This window comes from Dermacentor albipictus, chromosome 7 (assembly GCF_038994185.2).
Source record: "Dermacentor albipictus isolate Rhodes 1998 colony chromosome 7, USDA_Dalb.pri_finalv2, whole genome shotgun sequence".
In the NCBI taxonomy this organism is placed as follows: domain Eukaryota; kingdom Metazoa; phylum Arthropoda; class Arachnida; order Ixodida; family Ixodidae; genus Dermacentor; species Dermacentor albipictus.
The window spans coordinates 57,658,319-57,684,071 of record NC_091827.1 but is presented as its reverse complement, the minus strand read 5'-3'; the positions used below and the strand labels follow the sequence as shown (position 1 = coordinate 57,684,071).

Below are 25,753 nucleotides of genomic sequence, written 5' to 3'. Positions count from 1 at the left end.
TTAACTGAAAGAGGTTGAATGACAGCTTAGAAAAGATAGTCCACACTTGATTTTTTTGAATGGTAGCTTAGAAAAGATAGTCCACACTTCAATTTTTTTATTTATTTATTTCACGCTGAAATCGAAGCGCTCGTTCACTCGCGCCGCGGTGCCTTAGCGGCTATGGGTGTTGCGCTGCTAAACACGAGGTCGCGGGATCAAATCCCGGTCGCGGCGGTCGCATTTCGGTGGGGGCGAAATGCAAAAGACGCCCGTTTCCCCTGGCATTGGGTAGAAGGACACCAGGTGGTCAAAATTAGCCCGGAGACCCCCTCTACGCAGTGCCTCATACTCAGATCGTGGTTTCGACGCGTAAAACCCCAGCCATAACTCTTTTTATTTAGCGTTGTGACGTGTAACATTTCGAAGTATTTCCTAATAGCCTGTGGCGTAGTAAATGTTCTCGAAACTCAACAAGGTCAACCTTCCTCTTCTTCAGAAAATATCATGTTTACTGATAAACAGGCAACTATAGACCCGAGCAGAAGTCAAAATCTATGACGTCACAACCGGTGCGGCAATGGATAGGTGGATGGATGCTATGAGCGTCCCCTTTGGAACGGGGTGGTGGGTTGCGCCACCTAGCTATTGCTACTATACTGCCTAATGTCCTACCTAGGTTAAAAAAACACTAAGAACTCCCACAACCAATTTTTTTTGTACGTCTCCGTTTTTTGTCGTTTTTTGTCGTTTTTTGTCGCCTCTTCCAATCGGCAATGGATGGATGTTATGAGCGTCCCCTTTGGAACGTGGCGGTGGGTTGCGCCACCAAGCTCTTGCTATTGTACTGCTTAATGTCCTACCTAAGCCAAAAAATAAAAAAAAAACACTATGAACACCCAACTCCCAAGGCTATCCGCCGCCTGCCGTCGTTCTATTTCGCGCCATTTTTTTTTTCTGGACTTGTCACACCATCCTGTTACGGCAAGAGCGCAGTTTAAGAGAAAACAGAACGATCAGACGAACCCCGGTGAATCCGGATGAACAGTTCTTTTTTATTGCAGTTCCCTACTGGTTGGCGTTGTCGCGTCGACTGAAGAGCCGCATGATGAGTATGCCGTACTCGACCAGGTTGCTCACTGGTTCGGGCGCGCCCGGTTCGAGCTCGGGCAGGACCGGCAGGGCTGCGCAGCTGGCCGAGCCCCGCGTGTGGGTGCCGCACACCAGGCTGAGCGACTCCCCGAAGATGTGCTCGAGCCGTCCCATGATGAACTGCTTCGGTGCGTCCGCGTTGTCGCAGCTGTCCAACGAGGAGTCGACGCACTCGAGCAGCTCTCCGAAGTAACTGCGCGCGTCGGAAATGTTGGTTGTAGCAGAGAACAGCAAGCGATATACAGGCAGATACAGGCAGGATCCTTCCCGCACCCTTACCTTCAAAACAAGATGTAGCCGGGAAGGTACGAGAAGGAATGTAATTTCTGCAAGACTCGGTTAGGCACGCTCCAACCCGTCATTGGAGTATGCGATTTCATCAAGGCAATCCCTTCACCTCTTACCTGCCCCATTACCCTACCCCATCCCTCATCCACCCTTACCGAGCGATGCGAGACCTTGCTAACCAGCCCCGCCCCGGAAGACCAGCTCGTCCTGATCTCCAAGGGCAAGGCGGCTAGGGAAGCATATGGGTCCCCTGAAGAGGGAACCACTTCCATCGACGGCGTCTAAGAAGATCTCGAGCTCGGCTCAATAAAGTTATTTCTCTTTCTCTCTCTCTCTTGGAAATGTTTGCTTGTTTGTTTGCCTCCAAGAGTGGTTCGTATACCCGCTATGGCACATCGACCGAGAACCGAGTGACTTAAGGAAATGATCATGCGAGTCTAAGGAAGAAGCACTGCTGAGAAACTCTGAGTAGCTAAAGAGAATAGAGTCGGATAGAAATTAAAGAGCTTTAGCGAGGAAATCGACCTGAAATGGGCAGGATTGTAGGTCGTCATTATCATCGCCATCTTTCCCCTTCACCATTATCACCAATAATTTGCATTACGTTTCACATAAATCGTTAGATTTCTTGCAATGTGTTTTTAAAAATAATTATTGCAAGATAATAACGTAGATGCGATGTCATTATCTGCATATGCTGCCTAGAGTTCGAGAAAGTAAAGCAAGATTTCATTACTGTTTGTTTATTTTTTTTTCTCGCAAACTCAGTTATGCTGTAGTTGTGTGCTGTGGTGCAAAATCTGAATAAGTTCAAATTTTGCTATATTGTTGAATTCGCCATCAGGCCAGCTCTGATTGGTCCAGAGGCTTGCTAGGGCTTTTCTAATTCGCTCAAAATGCCGCCGTTACAGAATCAGACATTATGGTTAAATTTGACAATGTCCTAAATGGCAGCCCAGGTGTGACTTTGCATGGGCAAGGTCAATAAAGAAATAGAATTAGAATTTGTGTTGCGTGTTACATAATATTTATACCAGTACGCTATTGCTATGGATAAATCGGTACTTAGTACTGCTTAGTTGTGTTCTGTGTTTGCATTAACATTTTATCGTATTCAATCTGTAAACTGATGTGCAGTTAAGGGGTAATTCTTGTACGGCACGTTTTATGGTTGCTTCACGCGCGGCCTGATTTTGGGACGAGCAACTAGACAGACTGCTACTCAGTAGTTTTTTGTTCTTTTCCTAGCGTTTTATTTCTTTCTGTCTCATCTGTATACGCAGAGAGAAAATGTCGAATAAAGTGAAGTGGAAGAAGTATAGAGAGAAACATGGCGCGCCATTGCCAGTCTCCTAACGCGTGCTGTGCCACTATGCGGAAGTGTCGGTACGGGTGTGCGCTAGGTTTGTCACCAACGTGGCTTGGTTTAAAACATACTAATGTGAGCACGAAGAATGCTTTCCTCGAATTAAAGCACCGTAAAAAACTATTTGGCAGTAATACATCTTCTGTTTTGTTGTTTATACTCAATTTATCACAAGTAAAGGAAATGAAAACAGGCGAGTGAAAGTAACGCAGAGTGAGCGCAGGCGTTATAATATTCAAACGGCACCTTCTATTTTTCCTTATAGATAATGAAGTTGCTTACAAATCACGCAACAACAAGTTCACCTATTTGCATAATTGCGCCTACCGGTGCTCATATTCCCGAGGATAATCTTCATCAATCTTGCGCACACCCGCCATGCTGGCTTAGCGGCTATGGCGTTGCGAACGTTATCTACGTTATCTATACTCTTAAGCGAACGTCACTATGTTCACACTGAAGTAGTGTGTGCTTTCTCTGATTTCGATTTAAAAAAACTGCTCGACTCTACGTTCGAAGTCAATATTTTTTCAAACTTTCGTATCCGATTAGACTGGAAAGTTTGAACACTCCCATCGAGCGCCGACTACAAGCGGATGAACTGCGCATGCCATTATCTCTCAAAACGATAAGCACTTCATTCTCTTTACAAACTGATGCCCTTTAGGAGTAGGAAGGGGTTTTCACATTGTAGATATGAGTGTCTGTATTTGAGTTGTGTTGAGTTGCACCGAAATTAACCACCTTAATCCACTCGACGCAGCTCGAGTGGTCGAGTTGTATTTCCAGTGAACAGAACTGGCCAAAATTCGATCAGGAAGCTTGGAACAGTACCCACACACTTTTCAGCTTACTTGGTAAGGAAACAAACTAAAATAAATATGGCAAAAAACACACAAACAAGAAAAGAGATAGTGGACGCGTGTGCGGTACTATGGTAAGAACGTTACGTACAAAGGAAAAGAAAAAAAAATATATAATCGAACTTCAGTGATTCCTCCGCCTGCGCACTAATTTACTTCATATAACAGCAGCTGGCTTTGTTTGGGACCCTTCATAACCATGCTCCATTGGCATACCTATACGTCCTGTTTTAGGATGACCTTTGAAGAGGTATCTGGCTGCTGCCCGCTAAATGCTGGGCGAATTAAGCTTTACGCTGAACTCATTAATATTTATAATAAAAAAGGAGGCTATGGCCATGAGGCCGCGCAGACTCAGGTATAGGCCGTGGTGTCCGCAATCGTTGGTCTCGTGCAACCCATCGGATTTCGTGAATGAATAACGCTGTGCAACTGCCGCGCATAAGGCTGACATGTTGAGCTGTCGCGTCGTTCACGACAGCCGCAGCTAAACGCGAGCGACCGACCCTGCGGTGGGCGGCAAGTCTGGCAGGCTTCGTGCGCGAAGCGACCACGTACCAGCAGGCGTGGTGAACGGCCTGGTTGCTAGCTGCCTTCTCCACGGCTTTCTGCAGATTGTGGTACATGCCGCGGACGCAGCCGTTGAGCTTCGTGCCGACCGAGTTGCCGCACGGAGCACTGAGGTGGTACTCTGCAGGCAAAAGGACGATCCATTCAACAGGTTAACGGATTACAACAGGGTAAATGATAGGTGTAACGTTAAGGGATAAGAAAAGAGCAGATTGGGTGAGGGAACAAACGCGAGTTAATGACATCTTAGTTGAAATCAAGAAAAAGAGATGGGCATGGGCAGGGCACGTAATGAGGAGGGAAGACAACCGATGGTCATCAAGAGTTACGGAATGGATTCCAAGGGAAGGGAAGCGTAGCAGGGGGCGGCAGAAAGTTAGGTGGGCGGATGAGATTAAGAAGTTTGCAGGGACGGCATGGCCACAATTAGTACATGACCGGGGTAGTTGTATAGAAGTATGGGAGAGGCCTTTGCCCTGCAGTGGGCGTAACCAGGCTGATGATGATGATGATGATGAAATAAATAAATAAATAAACAAACAAAACGCAATATGTTGGCATTCCGTGAACACCGTCAAATAAATTTGTGAAAACATTCGCCTGTGTTGCCCCGTTGGAACAACTGGTGCTCGTAAAACAATGCATTATGTATTGTGAAATATGCCACAAATCTCTGAGTAGGACTTTTGCGAAGCTCTCGTAAACACTGCAACAATCTCACGTAAACTGCAAACTTAAGTAATACCCTCCCCGTAAGGGCCTTTAGGGGCAACATGAATGAATGAACACCTGCCAGCGCATGATCCTCACATATGTAGTTTACAGAAGTGCAATATCTGTCTTATCGCAGAGTTACAAATTTGTAAACTTGGTGCTTCTGGTATTTTTTAAGCTTGCCGGTTTTCTGCATTTAAAATATACTTGGTCCTAAGTGTGAATTTTTCTTCTTGCAGTAGGTATAATTCAGCTTTTTTTATTAATATTAGTTAGCTTTCTTACTATTATTAGCTTTCTCGGCTATTATTAGTTTAGCGGTTGTCAACGAAATGCGAGCATTTCTGCGTTTCACATGTTTCACATGCACTTGAAGAGGGAAATCGGAGTTCCCACCTAGTGGACAGCTTTGTTTTAAGCTGGCGTGCTAGCTTGCTTATGATTTATTGGTTTGTAAACTGTTCGCATGCGCATTTCTGCCCTAATGTTATTCATTCAAATGTCCGCTGAATAAAGCCAGACCGTTACTATAGCTGCGGCCATTCTTTCAATTCACCCTTCATATTTCCACTAAGCTATACTATACTACTATTACGGAACTTTTCTTTCACCACTTTCTCGTAGCAAATTTTTGTTGTTGCTGATACGAAATTGTACAACAGGCCCAGCAATTTGCTGTATGGCTGTATGGCTTGTATGGCTGCCCATATGTGACTCGAGGAGGAGGAAGAGAAAGTAAGATGATGCTTCAAATGTGCGCCATCATAAAAGGCAAACCAAACCAAGCTCAAAGGGAATCAACCATCCAGGGATTTTGGACATGAGCCTTTCGAAAATCTGTTGAATTTCACCGCAATACACCTGCGTAATTCAACGAGGAGCTTTAAAAAAGTTATACTTCAGTACATCTACCTAGTTTCAAGAAGCTTTCATTAGCAACGTCGAGAGGGTACTTCGATCCTACTAATAAGATCCGCGTTTAGGACACTTAATCGGTGCTTACTTAGTGCTGCGTTATATAGCCGTGTTTTGGTTCTGGTCAACACACTGCTATAAAGCAGCAGTCAAGTTGGGACGAAGTGCCGTAAATTCGTTTGTTAGAAGGAATTACCCTCTACACAATTGAAACTTGTTGAAACCCAGCAATTCCTTTCGAATATGTGTATATCTTCTAGAATGTTACCCATTGAATTACGCTAGTGACTTGCGGTGAAGGTCGATACATTTTTGAAGGGAAAATGTCCAAAATTGCTGGACATGGAGACTCGTGGAATCGAAATGACATTGTCCGCGCAATGCGTGGCAATAAGGATTTCGTTTAATCGCGACAACAGCAAAGGGGAAAAAAACACGTGACGACCACGTCCCCTTTGCTTTTGGGGACGAAGTCGCAAATCCAACGCAAGCATTAGAGAGTTTTAGTTTAGGGGACGCAAGTGGCTTGCGTACGCAAGATCTAGCGGCCACGGTACTGCGCATGCGCAGACGGTTCTGCGCATGCGTAGTGCTGTCGCCCCTAGTTCTTGCGTACGCAAGTCTCTTGCGTCCCCTAAACTAAAACTCTCTATTGTTACGTATGCGCTGCGCGCCTCCTCACGTTTCTCCATGTCGGATCCCTCGGTGCAGATGGCCTCGAAGTCTTCCTCCGCAGCCTTGATGACCACCAGGCACGTTCCACGGGTCGTACCTTCCAGGCAGTCGTCGATGTACTTCAGCGAACACTCGATCTCGGAGGTCCACACCCTGAAACGGGCGTTACGTTCGTTTTGCACTGCAGTTAGTGGGCATGTCCAGGGTACGTTCGATTCGCCTGCACCACTCGAACCAGTTCGCGAGGTGTTGCACCCTGCCATTCGTTTCAGCGGTGCAGCAACGGCGCCGGCAGAACCGCGACGTTCGTTTCAAAAGGCGCAGGAAAGGTGCAGGGCTGGTTCGTGATTTTGCTGCACCTGCTCCACTGTCGGTGCCGACTCAGTGCAGGCATACAGGTGCAGCAGACGACGCAGCAGACGACGCAGCACACGGGCGCGAGCACCGTAAAAAGCACGCTTACGCACGTGTGATGTGTCTACGCAACTGTGGCGTGTATTTACGCCCCAGAAACCGACCATACCTGCAGTTCAGGACCTCTCAAACGTACGCTCTCCGCGCACATTAGTCTGACATAGCATAACGCCTACACCGCGTCTGCACCTTTGCATTCGTTTCGATTGTTTCGCTGATCCTGCACCTCCGGAATCGAGCTGCACAGTTTCTGAACTTCTCGTGAACCGCCGTGAACTGGTTCACAGTGGTGCAGGCGAATCGAACAGACCCTAGTGTTAGTGGAGGCGTAAACGTGATGTTGATGATGATGATATGTTGCCATCCCCTTTGAAAGGGGTTGGTGGCAAAGAGTGAACTTGACCGCTTGAGTTGAGCAGGTATGCTATACATGCTTTTAATTCTAGCATTTCTGTATACATCTCTTTAATACTTTTTTATCTTACTCAAAACTTCTCTGTCTACCTTGTAGCGCTGCCTATGCCTGTAACGGATCCGCGGTCGTATCAGTCTCTTCCCTGCTTTTTTTTCCCACCAATACCCTAAAGGTCTTTTGCTTATCTAAAGGTCTCTTGCTTATCGACTGCTGGCCGGTTGATGCTTTCCTCCACTTTAAATCCAAGCGCTTCTGGAAGGTGTGCGTTATATAGGGGTCTCACTGGGCGAATCCCTTCGCATTCCATCAGGATGTGCTCAGTGGTCTCCGGATATTTGACGCAGCATACACATGCCTCACCTAGTTGCGAATATTTGCACCGGTAGGCTTTTGTCCTTAGGCAACCAGCTCGATTTTCGAATAGCAAGGCACTTCGTGTTATCGCACACATTTTTCCCTTCTAATTTTTTTCTGATGAGCGCTCGGATTGGTGGCACCAGCCGGCGTCGCAGAGTTCAACCAGACGAATACAGCGCTAATATTTTAGTAATGAAGTGTATTCTATTTTCATGCTGCTGTAAATTATAGGGGGGGGGGAGCAGTGGCATAACCGCGAACAGGTTGCGTTTTAAATGTGTTTTCGACAAGAACACTCATGGGACACGGAAACGTTTCTATAATGCATCGCGGTTAGACGAAGCGACATGATATGTCGCTACCAGAGTCCAGTAATCCGCCATTACGCAGACGCCCTTCCATATACCGGAATACCGGGCACACTAGAACTCTCCAATGTTTCCCTCAGTCGCCTGTGTGTGGCACTCTACGAAGGTGTCCTAAATTTTTCTGAGCGGCACTGGTCTCAATGAGTTATTCTAATATTGTATGCCTTATGTGTCTTGCGTGGGCGTGCTAAGCGTTATATGTCCGGTGCGTATCATTTCATTTAGGATATCGCATTCGCCTGAAGTAATAAGCATTCTAAGAGTGCAGGCAAGCACAGAAGAGAGAACCTCTCTTTCTCTCTCTATCTCGTCTCCCGACCTTCTTAGTCCCTTTTTATTCTTTAAATCTTCAATTTAATTTTCAATATCCTCTCCTAGGTGCCAATTATTTCTGTCCATTGAAAACTTAGTTTCATCAGTCTTTTTTTTTTTCATCGTCAGAATCGTGAAAAATGTATTGCTGCCGACCGAATTAGGAATTTTCATTTCTTTTGTGAGCATTCTCGTGTTTACAGGATGTGGACTCCATTCCAGAACTCTCTGCTGGAGCGTCAGATATGAGAACGCCATCTATTTCATGTCTAGAAAACTTGGAAAGCTCCCATCCAACCACTTGAAATATATAGGCTGGATGTAAAACATCGTGAAGACAAATGTAAGAAGTGATCCCACTACACGATGAGGAACTGATGCCGAGAGCAAGGAACACATTTTAATGAAATAATTTATGCATATTCAAACTTGCAACGTGACTCCAATAAGAAGTGTTCGAAGTTGTTTGCGACACATTTTATACATCATTTTCATGATTCATCAGCGTTTTTCCTTTTGGTGAACCCTGCCTAGGCGTGCGCAATTGTACACACAGAGCCTGAAGGGGTTAATATTTTTTCGCTGACAGTTCTGCAGTGGTCACGTTCCCTGTGTTTCTCCAGGGATAAATGCTAAAGAAGTTGGGCTACCGGATTCTAGAATCGATTTTTAATGCAGAAGCTATACGCCCGACGAGCCTACCCAGAGGCAGTATTTTCGATTGACCGCTTTGCGGTATATCGCCTCCAGTGCTGGTTGAACATCAAAATCAGGCGACGCGGACTTGACATCGTGTTTCACGCAGTGTAGTTCTCGAGTGCATTTCTTGGCGAAATGCTGATCGGGTCAGTTAGGGATCGCGGTGGGCATTTAATCAAGCCAAACAAGATATCCCCGAACACAATCAATCAATCAATCAATCAATCAATCAATCAATCAATCAATCAATCAATCAATCAATCAATCAATGAATGAATGAATGAATGAATGAATGAATGAATGAATGAATGAATGAATGAATGAATGAATGAATCTCACCGGCAGGCCTCCCGGAGTTCTTGGGGCGTTTCTGCAATTGTCGTAGTGTTGCCGAAAACGACGAAGCTTGAGCCGCATGCTCGGAGCCGTTGTATGCTGCAGTCCGGGTTCTCCTCAGCGTGGCAGAGAGCTGCCGCAAGAAGAAGTGATCGTGCTTAGCTTACTAAGAAGGCTCCTTGGCCACTTAGGGCAGAACAAAGAGCTGACACATAACCACGCCGCGATGCTTCTATAATTATTCCTGCACTTCCCCAGTTGTCAGGACAGGGAAGAAAACTGTTTTCCTCGCGTTTCAGAGCGGGGTGCAGGGCCCGGAGTTTGTGATCGCTTCCCTCTCCCATTCGCTGCTTCGCAACTCGGGGGACGCCTCGGGGGGCTCTGCAGGCCTTGTTGGTACGGACGCGTACTTCGGCAAACGGCACAAGAACTGGACACAGAAAAGGGGCATTCGACGCAGGCGCTGTGTAGTGTGCCGCTTTCCTGTCCCGTTTTAGCGCTGTTTGCTGAAGTAGCTGTTTTAATGGCACGAAGCACCCATAGTTACCCTGACTTCCAATGTTTCACTCCTTACCTATTCGCAACCAACTGCCTAAACGTATTTTAGATAAGCTGACAGAAGCATATATCATTTAGATACTGTCATAGAGCTCTAGAGCAGGACTGCGTCATGGCCCCCGATGTGGCAGTTAGCAGCAATCTCTTTCCTTAGCTTTCCTCTCTGACCACTCGGATATTCGCGAATTAAGGGATGATATTGATGTTTAAAGAAAAGCTTACCGCGTATATCTGACACAGTCAGCGGTCTCTGATAATCTGACAATATATGCCTAAGTGTTTTTGCGTTTTTTTTGCATGCTTTAAACTACTACTCTTCCCTTAATCCTATTCATATTGTCTAATTGTGACCATGCATTTAGTGCCACATGATATGATCTCAGTTCAGCAGTTCTTCGTTTAGAGCAATGAAAGATCGAGAGTGATCCAGAAAAATGGCGTAAAAATGAAAAGCACAAAAACATACCGCAAGAGAGAGAAAGAGAAAGAAAGAGAGCGAGATAGATAGATAGATAGATAGATAGATAGATAGATAGATAGATAGATAGATAGATAGATAGATAGATAGATAGATAGAGAGAGAGAGAGAGAGAGAGAGAGAGAGAGAGAGAGAGAGAGAGACGAGTGCCTGCGTGGACTAGCCTTCAACTAGTTTATTCGAAATGTGACGGAGGAGGGACAATCATAAGTACTTCTGGATTTAACGTTACAGCACAAGGCGACGCTCCCAACGAAGGAAACAAACAGCAGCATACAGATACGCATTTACATGCGCGCGCACACACAGTAACAATATTTGTCGAACGTAGTTAATACGCCTGACGCGATGCATACCGTATAGGTAACGCATTTCTTTTGGCGAAAACACTACACGGAAACGCTGCTCGTGCAAGTTGAGATGGATTACAAATTTACCGAAAGCACACGTCATCAATGTCACCGCCAGACGGCGAAGAGACTGGCTTGCAGACATCCCGCTCGGTATGCGCCGGTTCCGTAGAGGAAGCGAAGGGCTCCTTTGTTTCGTGGACGAGGGTAGTGGTCTGTCGCCTCGGCTTGCTCGCTCCGTCAGCGTTGACCCTGAGCAACGCATAAGGAAGCACGCTCAAGTCAGGTTCGCCGCGTGGAGACAACTCGCTGCCTTCTAGATCATCTCCGACACAGTGAAAGCACGCAATCATGCAACTTTCGATGCAAGATGAAACTTTCCTATACGCGCGCGTAACTATGAACTTTGCTTTGGGCAAGTTTTCTTCTCGACTGCTGCAGCTATCTTAAAATTTACTTTCTACAAGAATTGGCCAGAAAATAAAGTTTCATTTGTTCCCGTCAACGATTCGAACTTGCTTCTTAAAGGTGAGGGTTGCAATGTGGGCTTGTTGGTAATGCATCTGTCTATTAGCCACTCATGTAGTCTATTCATGCATTATTGGCCATGGGACAATTCTACATCTTTAAGGGTGCGACAGTTCCTACTGCGTTTATATATGCTCGCCTCAAATGGTTTGTCTAAGCTTTCTAGGAAAGGCACGGGAGAGTTCTGCCAATTAAAGGCCGTCTCCTCAAGAATATTTCCGATCACGTACCTTGTATTAAAAACAAAATTAAATTCCAAGGTTTTGCGTGCCCAAAAACCACGATATGAAAACGGTGCACGGCGTAACGGGGCCCTCCCCGATTGGTTTTGACCGGCCGGGTTTGCTTGCCGGGCCACTAAATCTGACCACACAGGCGTCTTTGCAGTTTCCCCCAATCGTCCTGTGCTCAAAGCTGCGTCACCGTGAGCCCGCACCCACCGGGATACAATGCCCAACACGTTCCGCCCGGCACTACGTTGAGCTTTGCTATCAGCATGATGTCAATATGGAGGGGCACTACAGAAGGGGTCACGCTACTCGATTAAACGCAAACAAAACAAAAACAAACAAACAAACAAACAAAACAAAAACAAACAAATAGCTTGGTAACCACCGATTCTTCAAGAGGGATGCTAATAGTCATTTTTACGATACTTTTCCGGGGTCAGTTCTGAAAGACACACTGGTTAGTCGTGACCTTTAAAGGAGCCTGGCCAGTACCAAGCGTATTCGCTAATGCGTAGGAACATATTGGCGGCGAGGAGTTACGGAGTCGCCATCTATCGGAAGCGCCTCGCTGGCGTAGTATGAGGGATCATGCGGCGCGCTCCTTATAGGTTTTGCTGTCAGCGCTCACTGAAAACACCACGCGCGAGCTCTCCCGGACAGTTCTGTAAGTACTTTCGAAACGACAGAAGTGTCCTACTGTCTAAATAATAATCTTGGGCAAACTGAAACCACACAATCGTTTACAGACGCTATCTCTTTACCGAATACGTACAGTGAACGCCACTGCGCGCGGTCGCCGCGATAGAGTCTCCCGAACCGGGTTCTTGCGTGAAAGGTAGGTAAACGCTGAGAGCACATTATGTGAAATATGTTCTTATAGTGTTTCTATAACTAAATGGAGCGTAATAGAACGAAGCTGCAATGTAGCGATCGCGCAGATTCGCAGCGACCGACTGCGCGTCTGCATGCTTGTCCGCGCACTGTTTCGCTTTCTCCGCCTGCGCGTTTTCGCTCCGTGCCATGAGCTTTAGGCCGCAGAATATGAGCATTGACGGTATACAAGCGACCATTGTTGCGTGGGCGCTATCAGAGCTGTTCAAAAATAATTTCATTGTAGAGACTTCGATGCCTACGGGGACTGTGATGTGCCGTCGCGACGATTCAATCTTTTTTTTTCTTTTAAATTCTTTGACCTTTCAATATTATTTCTCGAGTTGCGTCGCACTGTATGTTTATCGGTGTTCTCAGCGTGCAATTTCCCGCTGCTCCTTTTTTGTAATCCAGTGCATTAATTCATAACACAAACATGACCCTATGCCATGCTTTTTTTTTAAATGTGCTTCTTACCGCTTACCGCCTTTCCACTCCACTGAACTTGCCTGTATGTATATCATCGACAAGTTAATAGACCAAACCGCCATGATATTAGTCGTGCAGCAGACTCCGGTGAGCGTCTCAGTGCACGTTTTCAGAACATCGCAGACCGGGCGCCGTAGCAGAAATCTTCCTTGCGTCTGTGCTTGCTGCATACCCGAGTTGTAGCCGATGACTGTTTGCCGGTTTTATGTTTCGCGAGCCAAGCTTCACGCAGCTTCTTGTCCTGCGGCTACGTGTGAATAAGGCTGACACCGGCCTCCGTTACGTGCGTCCGGCCCTGCGGCACCGAGCAGTAGCCTACCATGTTGCGCGCCTTCAAAGGCAGCCACTACCTATTATAGTGTTTTCAAGCGTTGTAAAGGAGACACTCGATGCGGGAAAATTTCGCCATTAAATCAGGACCGCAGCGTACGAGGGAATTCAAACTCGTTTTCAGCTCGCTTCGGCGCTCCCGAAGCAGCCGACGCGGCCGCTATGTCCACGTGATCCCTCCTAGCACGTCACGCCCACGGTGGCGCCAGCTTTTCCAGTGGTGGAGCTCGAGGCCAATACCCCAGATGTTTCGGAGATTCTAGGAAAGTGAAGGAGGTTCTTTGAACAAAACTGTAAGCTCTTTGTTACGAATACACAAATGATATTGGGCTCAAATGTTCATGTGAGTAATTTCGAACGGTTATATAAACTTTTTTACTTCGTTGAAAAAAGTGTTGCAGCCTGGAGGGGGCCCTTAAAGAAAATAAGGTGATCAAATTTAACCCATTATGGAACCCAAGAAATGTAATTACATTTTGTTGATTTTCGGTACCCAGTGATCTTTTCCTACCATAACTTTATTGTAAAAGTTTCGCCATCGCAGCATTCGTTTTTTGAACGCTGTGATGGGGCGTTTCATGAAGTATACCATCGAAGAATTGCGTGACTTATTACTGACCAAATTATTATTCTTTGCTATCCCCCCCTCCCCCCCGCCTTCTATGTAACGCTCTGCGGGGCCTTTAGGGCATATAAATAAAAAAAATATAAGCGCGCTGGGCTTTATCGGAATAAAACTCGATACAGGTCTTCGAAGGTACATGTTATGTTTTTAAATTTTAAAACAAAAATCTTGGGGTGAAGAATCAAACTTTACATTGCGCAGGCCCGGTTATCATTCTAATGACAACATTATCAATTTAGCGGGAATAGCCCTTTCTTACGATTCATGCGTGTGACCTATGACTTCAGCAGGTACCGCGGTAGAGCTTTGTTGTTTCTTTCCGATATGCGCGCAGTGCTACTGTAGTGATGATACTTTACTGATACGTTATTGTTATTTTACGACGGATGCAGTAATACAGGACATTCAAGCATGCAACCGTTAGGTATTTGGTTCGATTGCGGGTGAAACATTCAACATATATATGACTTCTCCTCCGACGATAGCCCATTTCTTGCGTCAGAATCCGGTGGTCTGACCAGCTCGGTGTCATTTCGTGGTATTTTTTTTACCTGTCAATAGGTGGAGCCCGCCTCTGGCTCCCCAATACGCGTCGTCTTCCTCTTATTGCATAGCTAAACTTTTTCGGTAGATAAATAGACATCTTCTTTGTTGTTTCCCGTTGGCTCCCATTTATTTTCAAATTTGTAATACTGCTTTGTATAAATGGCGTCCTTATATAAAGAGAGCTTTAAAATTATCAAAGTTATTTCTATTTATTAAAATTGACTGTAACACCGTTCGCGACTTCAAGGACTGAGAAGAAAGAAGCATCGCCATATTTGTTGGTGACAAGAAAGTAGACCAAGAAGATTAATGGGAAGGTTGATGTGATCGACATTCTCTTTTTATAGTTGCGACCCTGTCTGCAATATTTGTAGCCAGCAAAAAAATATTTTGCCAAAGTACAAGAAAACACAACGCCGTATGTTGATTGAGAGCAAAGAAACCTCTCTCGCGTACACACAGGCCCAACGTACTTTATAGAGTAGACATATATTCATTTTCTTGCAACGCTATGAAAGTCATTGTATACGGAATGTCACGCATTCATAAATTACGACATCCCTTTCTAAAGCTTGCACACAAGGGTTAGCTTGGCCAACCATACAACAAGCATGAAAAAAAAAAGGATAATAAAGAAGATGCGCGCACACCCGCACCCGTTATGTCTAACACTTCTCGAAGTTTGGTCACAAATAAATCGAAGACATCATGCGGCTGACAACAAAAGATATACAATGTGGCATCCTTTAAATAAGAAAAATGGTACGTTTCGACCAGAAAGCCCGCCTTCGTGCATAGCGTTCGCCGCGATCGTTTCCCGGTAAACATTACGGCTACATCTGCTGCACTTGCTGGGAAGCGTGAGAAGCAGTCAGGGATCTTTCAATGCCATCGCGTTCCACTCTAGGCAAAGCTTAAGCGTCCTACAAATTTTTGATTGGACCTTACCGAGGCGCAGTTAGAACGCAGGTGAGAGCTTGCGCGGACAAGCAACGCGCCGATAACACAGGCTTCCGAGAGCGAACACCTGGGGCGCTGGTGTTCCGCTTCGCCTAAAACCCCTTAAACTTCGTAAAGTAGCGACACTCTCCCCCTTCAACTTCACTCCTCGTTTCTCCTCTCTTTCACGCTCCCTCCTCGACCGTGGCGCCGCCTACATTGCTCGAGCGTAGCAACGGCGCCAGCATGCGCTCCTCCCCACTCCGTAGACGCTTCTCGAGCAAAAATGGCGCTGATGCATGGCGCGAGGGCACACGTGATGCTATTAGGCCAATAGCGATGCGGCGTTGGCCTCAGCCAGAGCGCGCGAAGAGGAGGCGGCATTCTTCAAAGCGTGGCACTACTTTACGAAGTTTAAGGGGCGTTAGGTTCGCCTAGAGTTACTGTATACGGCTCCCGCAGAGAGCCATATGCTTCCTGCGGTTGCCATATACAGCAACTCTAGCTTCGCCCGCTCTGCCAACGCCTCCTATATGGCCCAAATCTGGCGCACTTCCATCCGTGAAGTCTTGCTACCTCATCCGACAGCCACAAAATCTAATGGAGACGCTCGAGAGTAAGCCATGGGGATTTTGAGGTCACCCCTTTCTTTGGTCCGGGTAGCATGACGTCATAAAGCAGAGCGCACATGCGCTGGCTCAGCTCCGTCGAGGCGCACCCGTGCCGCGGCGTCGCAGCCAATGGGAATTTAGGCATCTACAGACGACAGACGCCGGCTTTTTCGCTCAGTGACCCATTTGACGCTTTCGCATCAAATAAAAGAGAAAAAAATAAGCTAGTGTAGCGCGCGTGTTGCAACCGCAGAAATCGAAAGAATGGAGCGAGCTAATGTGTTATGACGTCATGACTCATCCATGTCATGGGTACCGAAACGAAAGTATCACATCAAACGATGTAGCACGATATGACGCTCAATGGTAAACATTTTTTTTCTGAAGTTTGAAAATTTTGTTCTGTGTTTAAAGACAGTAAGTGAAATAATGGGATTTTACATGCCGAAACCACTTTCTCATCGTGAGGCACGCCGTAGTGGGGGACTCCGGAAATTTCGACCACCTGGGGTACTTTGTACGTGCACCCAAATTTAAGTGCACGGGTGTTTTCGCATTTCGCCCCCATCGAAATGCGGCCGCCGTGGCCGGGATTCGACCGCTTAAGGAAACTAACAACAGAAGGACAATAGGAAATATCGTGCCAGTGCTTCTTTAAGCTTGAGAGTCGCGAGCAAGCTCTAATCTGTCTCACAGCGTAGACACGCAGCCTGCAAGGTCGTGCCAAATACAAAGTCCCCTCTCCGTGTGAGATAACTCAGTTCATGGCGTTTAAGGTGTCTTACCTGTGCGAGACAGCACATTGACATTGGCATACGCTGCAGTATGGAAACTTCTTTCGAGAGCAAGCACAGAAAAAGCAAGCGTGCAGGCGATATGTCTGCCTTCAGGTGGCTCTTGACCTCGGCGACAAGTAAAGCCCTCTCTACGGTTCTTCACGCTATCGCAAAAAAGACGACGAACAAGGCCTTTTCGAGCCGCGTAAGTAAAGGGCGTAAGAGCGTTCACAGATCTTTGTCTAGGCACAACACTGACATGGCGCTCTTTTTTGTTTTCTTTTTTGTTGTTACAGTCATAACGGTTATAGGGATTTTGCAGTAGCTTTCACGATGTCACAGTCACCGTGTTAGCGGTGTTAGCTCCCCGGTAACGGTCCCACGTCGCCATGACAGCTATAAACTACATATCTGACATATTGAAGTATAGAAGGCACCTCGTCCGGTTTCAAACCTGGGAAATTTGCGCTAGGGTGGTCCTACGAATTTTGCAACAGCAACAGTTCTGGACAACCCTGGTCTTCGCGTCACGACTCTCAAGTCACTTTGTATGTATGTATGTATGTATGTATGTATGTATGTATGTATGTATGTATGTATGTATGTATGTATGTATGTATGTATGTGTGTGTGTATGTATGTATGTATGTATGTATGTATGTATGTATGTATGTATGTATGTATGTATGTATGTATGTATGTATGTATATATGTATGTATGTATGTATGTATGTATGTATGTATGTATGTATGTATGTATGTATGTATGTATGTATGTATGTATGTATGTATGTATGTATGTATGTATGTATGTATGTATGTATGTATGTATGTATGTATGTATGTATGTATGTATGTATGTATCCTATCTCAGCATTGAGCATAATGTTAGCGAAGCCGGCGCCACGCACTGTTGGGCAAGACACAAGAGGAGAAGTTCAGGTTCTCCACAGGTGCAGAAATTCGGTTGTTTGCATCGGCCCACAGCTTCTGTCGAGACGTCGGAATTGCAGGTTAGGTAGCTAGAAAACCTAATGTGCCACCTTGTAGGTTTCGGCACTCTCGATCGCGGAACTCTGAGCAGACCCATTAGAGGTTCGGGCTCACTAGGCATGTGTCGAAGGCGACCCGACTTGCTGTTCCACTCTGGGCGGTCCCGATCCGAGGTATACTGTCTGTACGGGAAACATAAAAATGGTGTCTGGCGAACATAAATTACCTAAAGAGGAGTAAATGATTATGCCCCGCAGCAGTTAATGCAAACGATGCTTATAGAGGGTACTGCGCCAGGTTACCGAAATAATGACAATAATAATTCTGACAGAGGCTCAGGTTGCGAAGCTCATGAAAGCTGTTGATGTCATTCCTGTAATTCAAGAAAACCAGCAAAAACTTTTGAAGGAGGTCTCAGTTATTCAGTCAAATCAATGCGAATTCACGGAGAAACTAGATTGTTTGGCAACAAAGCTATCCAAAGTAGAAGAAGAGATTGAGTCCTTCAGAGGCACACAGAAAGCTGTCACGAACCTTCAGTCGACTGTAGAATCTCTGACAAAACAAGTTCAAACTTTGTCAGGAAAAAACGACGACTTAGAAAACCGATCTAGGCGATGCAACCTTGTTTTCTATGGCATTACGGATACCGAAAGAGAAACCTGGGATGAGGCAGAAAAAAATGTTATCTGTTTGTGTAAGGATCTGCTTGGTGTGAGCATGAGTCACAGTGATATTGAACGCGCTCACAGGATAGGGCGATACAGCACGCAAAAGTCACGACCAACTTTAGTTGCTTTTTCGTCCTACAAAACTAAACAGAAGGTCTTGCTTCAAGGTCGGAAGCTTAAAGAAACAACTTACGCTATGAGTGAGGACTACTCCGCGCAGGTTCGCTTAGAAAGAAAGCATCTAATTTCATTCGCCAAAAAGCAAAGTCACCCCTTTAAGCTTCGGTATAACCGTTTGAATATTGGAAACAGCACCTACATATTTGATAACGAGGCAAAAGAGGTAGTACAGTGCAAATCATAGCAAACCCACGAAGTTCACCATTCTGCGCATGACAAACAAAGTTTGCAGCTTATAATTATTAACTGTCGCAGCATAAAAAATAAAGCTGACGAGTTCGCGCTCGTAATTTCGCTGCATTGTCCGGACATTATCATTGGCACTGAATCTTGGCTGGATGACACAGTTTCAAATGCTGAAGTGTTCCCAACAGGCTACACGGTTTATCTCTCGGACAGGAACAGACACGGAGGGGGCGTATTTATACTTGTTTCAGATAACTTGCAAAGCTGGCCGATCGATCTTTGCAACATAGACTGTGAGCTTGTCCTGTGTAAAGTTGCTTCACAAACTGGTAGGACAATTACAATAGCTTCGTTCTACAGGCCACCTGGAAATGATAGTAGAGCTATATCTAGCCTGTCCGAAGCACTGGCGTCAGTTTCTTGTGACGTTGTTCTACTGGGGGGTGACTTCAACCTACCAGACGTGTCCTGGGGTGGCGGTCTGCCGACCAATTTATCAAACTCATCGTTGCATTCTGCATTGCTTGACCTCACAAATAGCTTCAACCTGACTCAGTGCGTCGAGTCCCCAACCAGAGTTACTGCTCTGTCATCCAACACCCTCGATCTCCTTTTCACAAATGAAACTGATCTGGTGTCTCCACCTGTCTGTGTTCCCGGTATCAGCGACCACGCTGTCGTTTTAACCAGCGTTTCTTATCCACACCAAAATAGAGCTCGGCTTACTCCAAAACTTATATACTTTTATGATCAGGGAAACTACCAGGCAATGAACAGCGAATTAACTGATTTTCTTCCAGCTTTTTCACAGGTTTGCTCAGAAAAAGATGTTAACATTGCTTGGAGCGTACTGAAAGATAAAATAGTTGCACTAATTTCGGAGCACATACCATCAAAATTACTAACTGCCAAACGTCGGAAAGATAAACCATGGATCACCCCCGAAATCCGTCAACTCCTTAGAAAAACACGCCGTCTTTTTCAGAACCTCAGAAAAAGCAAGATGCCAGTTACTTCTGAAAAGTTATTTTCTGTCCAGCAAGTTTGTAAATCTAAAATTAGTGAAGCGAAGCGTCATTTCTTCAGTACATTAGACGCAAAGATTCGAAACAATCACAATATTATATGGAAGCTTGCCAAAAAAAAACAGGAAAGAGAAAATTGGTATACAATGTATCACGTCTGACAATGGCACGATAACAAATGATGAATTGAAAGCCACTGCTTTCAACGATTATTTCAGGTCCGCCTTTTCCGTTAATTCACCGATGAGCAATATCCCTTTACCGTCCTGCGCCTCAGTTCTTCAGGAAATGCCCGATATCACTTTATCAATTCATGGTATTTTTCAAATCCTTACCAGCCTAGACACAAATAAAGCGACAGGTCCTGATGGCATACCCAATCGCGTGCTGAAAGAATGCGCTAGTTCTCTTAGCAATCTTCTTCATACAATATATATGACGTCATTATCTGAAGGAATCGTGCCGGACGAATGGAAGTTTGCTCATGTGGTTCCTGTTCATAAGAAAGGACCAAAAAATAATTTAGAACAATATCGCCCAATTTCCCTCCTATGCGGCGCTTCGAAAATTATGGAACACATCGTATACAGCAACCTATTAAGGCATTTGAATTCGCAAAACTTTTTTTACACAGAACAACATGGCTTTCGCGCCGGATTTTCTTGTGACACACAGTTAACGGAATTTTCTTTTGACATAACGACTGCATTAGATCAAGGTACTAGCGTTGACTGTTTGTTTTTAGATTTCAAAAAAGCATTCGATCGGGTACGGCATGATTGTATAATTCACAAGCTTCAGCACTTAAAAATTCCCGCTGACCCAATGAACTGGTTAATTAACTACTTCGTAAACCGCAGACAGATAACAGTGGTAAATGGATGTTGCTCATCAGCTGTTCCGGTCACGTCAGGAGTACCGCAGGGGTCTGTTCTGGGGCCGTTATTATTTCTTATTTTTATTAACGATATAGCGAAGAACATCCAGTCGTACCTACGATTGTACGCAGATGACTGCGTTGTTTATCGAGCGGTAAACAATCCAAATGACAGCAAAATCCTTCAAGATGACCTTAATAAAATTTCTAACTGGTGTACCACTTGGTGCATGGCCCTAAATGAATCAAAATGCAACTACGTGTGCTTTTCTAGAAAAAAAAACTGACGTTTCCCATTCTTACAGGCTAAATAATTCGACCATTTCGAACGTAACAGGGGCCAAGTACCTCGGCGTTCACTTCTCAAGAGATCTTACTTGGCATGATCACATTGCAGAGATTGCCGCGAAAGGGAATAACACACTAATGTTCTTGGCTCGAAATTTTCATCCCTGTCCTCTGGCAACCAAAAATTTATTATACACGACATACGTAAGGCCTATTCTTGAATACGCGTGCACGATATGGGACCCTTATCAGGACAACCTTAAGTACATCTTATAGCGCGTGCAAAACCGAGCGGCACGCTTTATCACTGGGAGCTATCGCAGATGTAGTAGCGTCACACAAATGAAAACACGCCTAGCGCTTACGACGTTAGCCGAACGCCGGCGCTGCTTGCGTCTCAAATTTTTTCATAAGATATTTTACAACAATACTGGCATTAATAAATCAAAATACATGCTTAACCCGCATTACACATCCCATCGCCGTGAACACCCATTAAAAGTAAGGCCAATGAAGTCAAGAACGAACTTGTTAAAGTATTCTTTTTTTCCAAAAACCATCAATGAATGGAATGCTCTGCCTCAGGATACCGTTTCTAAAACATCAAATTCAGCCTTTTTCGAAGAACTGCTTGACATGTGATCATTTCGCGTGTTTCGATGTTTTTTCTTTTTTTTTCGCGTTTCCTTGCCTACTATATGTATTTCTGAGTGTAGATGTGTTCATATGTTCATGTATGCCCATGTATGTGTGTATGTATGTACATATAGTCCATTTCTTTTTTTTCTCCTTTATGTTTTGGCATAGTTATGCTGCCTGCACTGCATTATTCGTCACCGTGTTTTTTTTTATGTACCCATAATTACAACTGTTTAACATGTGTATTACTTCCCCCCCCCACTGTAATGCTCTCCGAGCGAATGTGGGACTGTATAATAAATAAATAAATAAATAAATAAATAAATAAATAAATAAATAATGCGAATACAGGCATAAACTTCGCCAACCACCCCACGTATTCCCGTGCCTCGCTGTGTGTAAGTCAAACAGGTGGACACGCGAAACCTTTGACGGGGTGTGTAGCCGCCAAACTACGCTCAACTTCCTCCTTCCTTACTTTCTCTCCACTATTTTCCCCTTTCCCCTTCCCCGTGAAGTACGGTTGAGGTGACCTCCTAAGCGAGAGGCAGTTACGGTACTGCACTTATGATTTCGTTTTCCCGATTTCAAAGTCACTACGACGGCCTGAAGTTTTCTCATGCTACCCAGTAGAAAACGAGCGGGACGGAAAACTGGTGGGAGGCGTAGTACTTCGGCAAATATACGCCGATTGTGCCAGCAATTTGAGCACTGTCTGGCGTGAGTTATGCAAGGTTCCGGTTCCAGTCTGCAAATCCCGTTGAAATAAAGCTAAGAGCTTTATTTCCAATGCCGACGATCCTGGCGGCCGCTGTTGGTATCATATCAGCGCTGTTGCATCCACTCTCGGAACGTTGCACTCACTCTCTTGTTGCCCAACAGTGCAAAGAGTGCAAGCGAACACTTCATTCCATTCATTCCATTCATTGTGGCACCAGATAAGAGTGGTGACAAATCGTCTTGTCAGCAAGTAAACTTTAAATAACAACAAGTTATAATCTGCGTGATCATGTAATTTGCTCCTGTTTTATAAGTACCACCGTCTCTTCTTTAGTTAGTTCGGGTAGATTAAAAAAAAAAAAATCTGTCGTGACAGATCGCGTTGTTTGGCGTTTTCAGGTTTCAGCTGCATTTATGGAAGAGACAGACGTTACTTGTGCTAGATATGCTAAAGAACATATAGCTAACTAAAAATCAATAGTTACATTTAAATATTTTTTCTAGAGCACAATTTTCAATTGAAAAATCCTCAATCGTAAGTCCAGCACCACTTTCGAGATATCCAGCCTTAGAGTATACACTACAGAGTACATGTTCGCGTCAGCTAACAATTTTCTGAGAACGCGCATGCGTGCGTCAGGCAGTTCGCGTAATCTTATCTGTAACGGCAATACATTAGTTGCAGATTCTGGATGCGGATATCACAAAGGCGGCTGTATTATGGGATTTGAGCTGAGAAGACCAGACCTCACTACTGCTTGTCTTTTAATCGGCAATTGAAACGTGTGCCTTAAAGTGAATAAATAAAAAAAAGGTAATTACTACACTCCTACACAAAGTCACACCCTTTGGGGTCTACATTTGCCACACAACAACAATCGTCATCTGCCATGCTTGCGTTTCCTTTCTTGAAAACGCCGCGCCCGCTACTTTCCTGTAGGGAATGCTATGTCATGCTGATAACGCGCATGCCGTTCGCTACTGGGAAGTACCGGGCTTGCAGCATTAAAGAAAAGGAAATGTGGACAAGGCAGATTACGATTATTGTTGTGTGGCAAGATACGATCCAAAGGGTGTAATTTTGTTTTACACTTTTAAAACGGTTGCACCCTTTGGGGTGTATATTTGTCCCACAACAATAATCGTCAACTGCCTTGCTTGCGTTTCCTTTCCTGAAAACTCGGTGTTCGCTACTTTCCTGTCGAGAATGCTGCGCCACACTGATAACGCGCATGCCGTTCGTGACTGGGAAGTACCGGTCTCGCCGCGTTAAAGAAAGGAAACGCGGGCAAGACAGATGACGATTATTGTTGTGGGACAAGATACGCCCCAAAGGGTGTGAATTTTTCTAAGAGTGTAGTGTATGGGAGTATTCTTCATTACGAACCTTGACATTACGATTTGTTGCGCAAGCAACGAAGCCGAACTGCACTACATGCTCCAGGCAGGTAAGAAAACTATTCAAACTAAAAAAAAAAAAAACTGGCTCACGGTCGTATATATACGACCGTGAGCCAGTCCATTAATAGATTTCCGAACTGAAGAAATGCATCCAAATCCGTAATTAGTTGTACAAAATGAATTCCTATGGAAAGGTATTTCAGGTTCGCTGATTGGTCACGATATGCCGTGGGTTTGTGCTACGTACGACTGAATAAATTATTAAAAACAGAAGATTTGAATCAAAATGATACAATTTGCAGATCAAGCTTCGTGATGGCAAGGGACGTGAAAACCTGCACGATAGTCTCCAATACGGTTGCTTCATAAACATAATTTCAGTAATTGACTGTTTAAGCATGCTGCGACAACATGCGGTGTAGGTATGGCTGAAAAATTGGCGAGTGTACAAAGAGCATGTAGGAACACAGGACGAGCGCGTGCTATCACCTCAAATGGTTTTAATAATACTGTAGTAAACCCTGTAAGCGCTCCTCCAGTGTTGTTCAATCATATTTGTCCATTAGAGCTTTCCTGACCATGAGTCCACACTCTGTCGTCCAGCTCGCCATTAAAGCATTAAGTCCTATGGTCCTACTCACCGTCGAGTGTCGATCAAACACCTCCGTGGACCTGTGGGATCTTGCTTCGATGAGGCGCGATCGATTCCTCTTTTATGTGCTCTGATTGCTGTCCCAGAATCGTCGAAGAGAGAGGGCGGGGGGAGAGTGTCCCGGCAAAATCCCTCCGATGTAGAGGTTGGTTCAATTTCTGTAGCTTCGCCGCTGTTTTGCTAGTTCATATCGGGCGCTGTCTTCCTCTCTCACCTCCAAATCGCGCGCGCGTCGGGGCTTTCGACCCCTTCGTCCCTTTCTTTCTTATCTTATCTGCTGTACTCTTTCCCTTGGCTGCAGCGCAAGCGTGGCGTCTTCTGATCTCCCCCTCACCCAACCCGTAAGTGTGTCGTACCAGTCCTTATCTGTAAGCGACGGAAAAGGATTTGGTCTCCGTCTATTTCCCCTCGTGTAACGAACTGCTTCAAGTGAGCAGCAGTGGTTGCTTGTTTTTTTTTTTCACAGCGAAAGCTGTATATGACTAACCTTCCGTAGTTTTTTCAGCGTCTGGCAACAGAAACGGACATGGCAACTTCTAACAAACCCATACGGGTGCAGTGCGGTGGCGCAGTTGTCAAAATGCGGAACAGACTAGAACGCTCGCGTAAACAATAGCGTTACGTCAAGATTATCGCAGTATATAAGCAGGAGAGGTATCGGCGCTAAAAACAGCTGCGTTATGGATGGGGCGGCACGTATAGTTCGTGCACCCGAAGAGCAAGATGCGTACGAGGAGCGTCGGAGGGAACAGCAGCGAGAATGTAAACGGCACTGGCGCGAAACGACCACCGACGAAGAACATTCCCGCGATGCTGAACGAAAACGACATTCGCGAGCCTGGGCACCTGCGAACGAGCAACGACGCCGGACTTGCAACGCGAAAAATGACAACCATTCCGCTCTATGCAGATGGAATGGCAGCGAAAGCACTTTGGTTTTTGTTTGAGAGCTTTGTCTGTCGTCAGCTTTCGCCGCCATTCCATCTTCACAGAGTGAAATGGTCGTCATTTTTTTCCTTGTGCGTGTTTACGTTTTGCGCTCACTTCATGTACTTGACCAGTTGGCCCACCAAAGAGTTTCTTCGGAAGCTCAGCGTTGTAAAAATAAAATCAGGTAGTGTATATGGCGGGAGCGTTTATTTCATATTGAATAGATGAAAAAAAAATGGAGGGCGCTTAAGCTTCGCCTTTAAGAGTGGAACGAGAAGGCATTAAAAGATCCTTGACTGCTTGTCACGCTTCCCGGCAGCTGCAGCTTATGTAGCTGTTACGTTTTCCAGGAAACGCTGGCGGCGAACGCTATATGCGCGAAGGTGAGCTTTCTGTTTTTTTTACCCCCCTGCCCCCCCCCCCCTTCTTCATGGGGGC

At 45.4% G+C, this 25,753-nt stretch overlaps 1 protein-coding gene across 1 annotated transcript; it reads right to left on the bottom strand.

Annotated features, from left to right (window-relative positions):
- Positions 1 to 999: 999 nt before the first annotated feature.
- On the bottom strand, positions 1,000 to 24,530 carry LOC135912610 (uncharacterized). The gene is made up of 6 exons (XM_065445105.2): positions 24,375 to 24,530; positions 10,897 to 11,061; positions 9,427 to 9,556; positions 6,530 to 6,675; positions 4,207 to 4,339; positions 1,000 to 1,324 (listed from the first exon to the last, which is right to left on the bottom strand). The coding sequence occupies exons 2-6, from the start codon at positions 10,952 to 10,954 to the stop codon at positions 1,048 to 1,050; spliced, it is 744 nt and encodes a 247-aa protein (XP_065301177.2). The 5' UTR covers positions 10,955 to 11,061; positions 24,375 to 24,530; the 3' UTR covers positions 1,000 to 1,047.
- Positions 24,531 to 25,753: the final 1,223 nt, after the last annotated feature.

Excerpts from the sequence above, each read along its gene's own strand:
- LOC135912610 (XM_065445105.2), bottom strand. The coding sequence starts at position 10,954 with ATGTCTGCAAGCCAGTCTCTTCGCCGTCTGGCGGTGACATTGATGACG. Across the intron at positions 6,676-9,426 it reads GAACTCCGGGAGGCCTGCCG|GGTGTGGACCTCCGAGATCG; the intron begins GTGAGATTCATT and ends CGCCCGTTTCAG. Across the intron at positions 4,340-6,529 it reads GGGATCCGACATGGAGAAAC|AGTACCACCTCAGTGCTCCG; the intron begins GTGAGGAGGCGC and ends TTTTGCCTGCAG.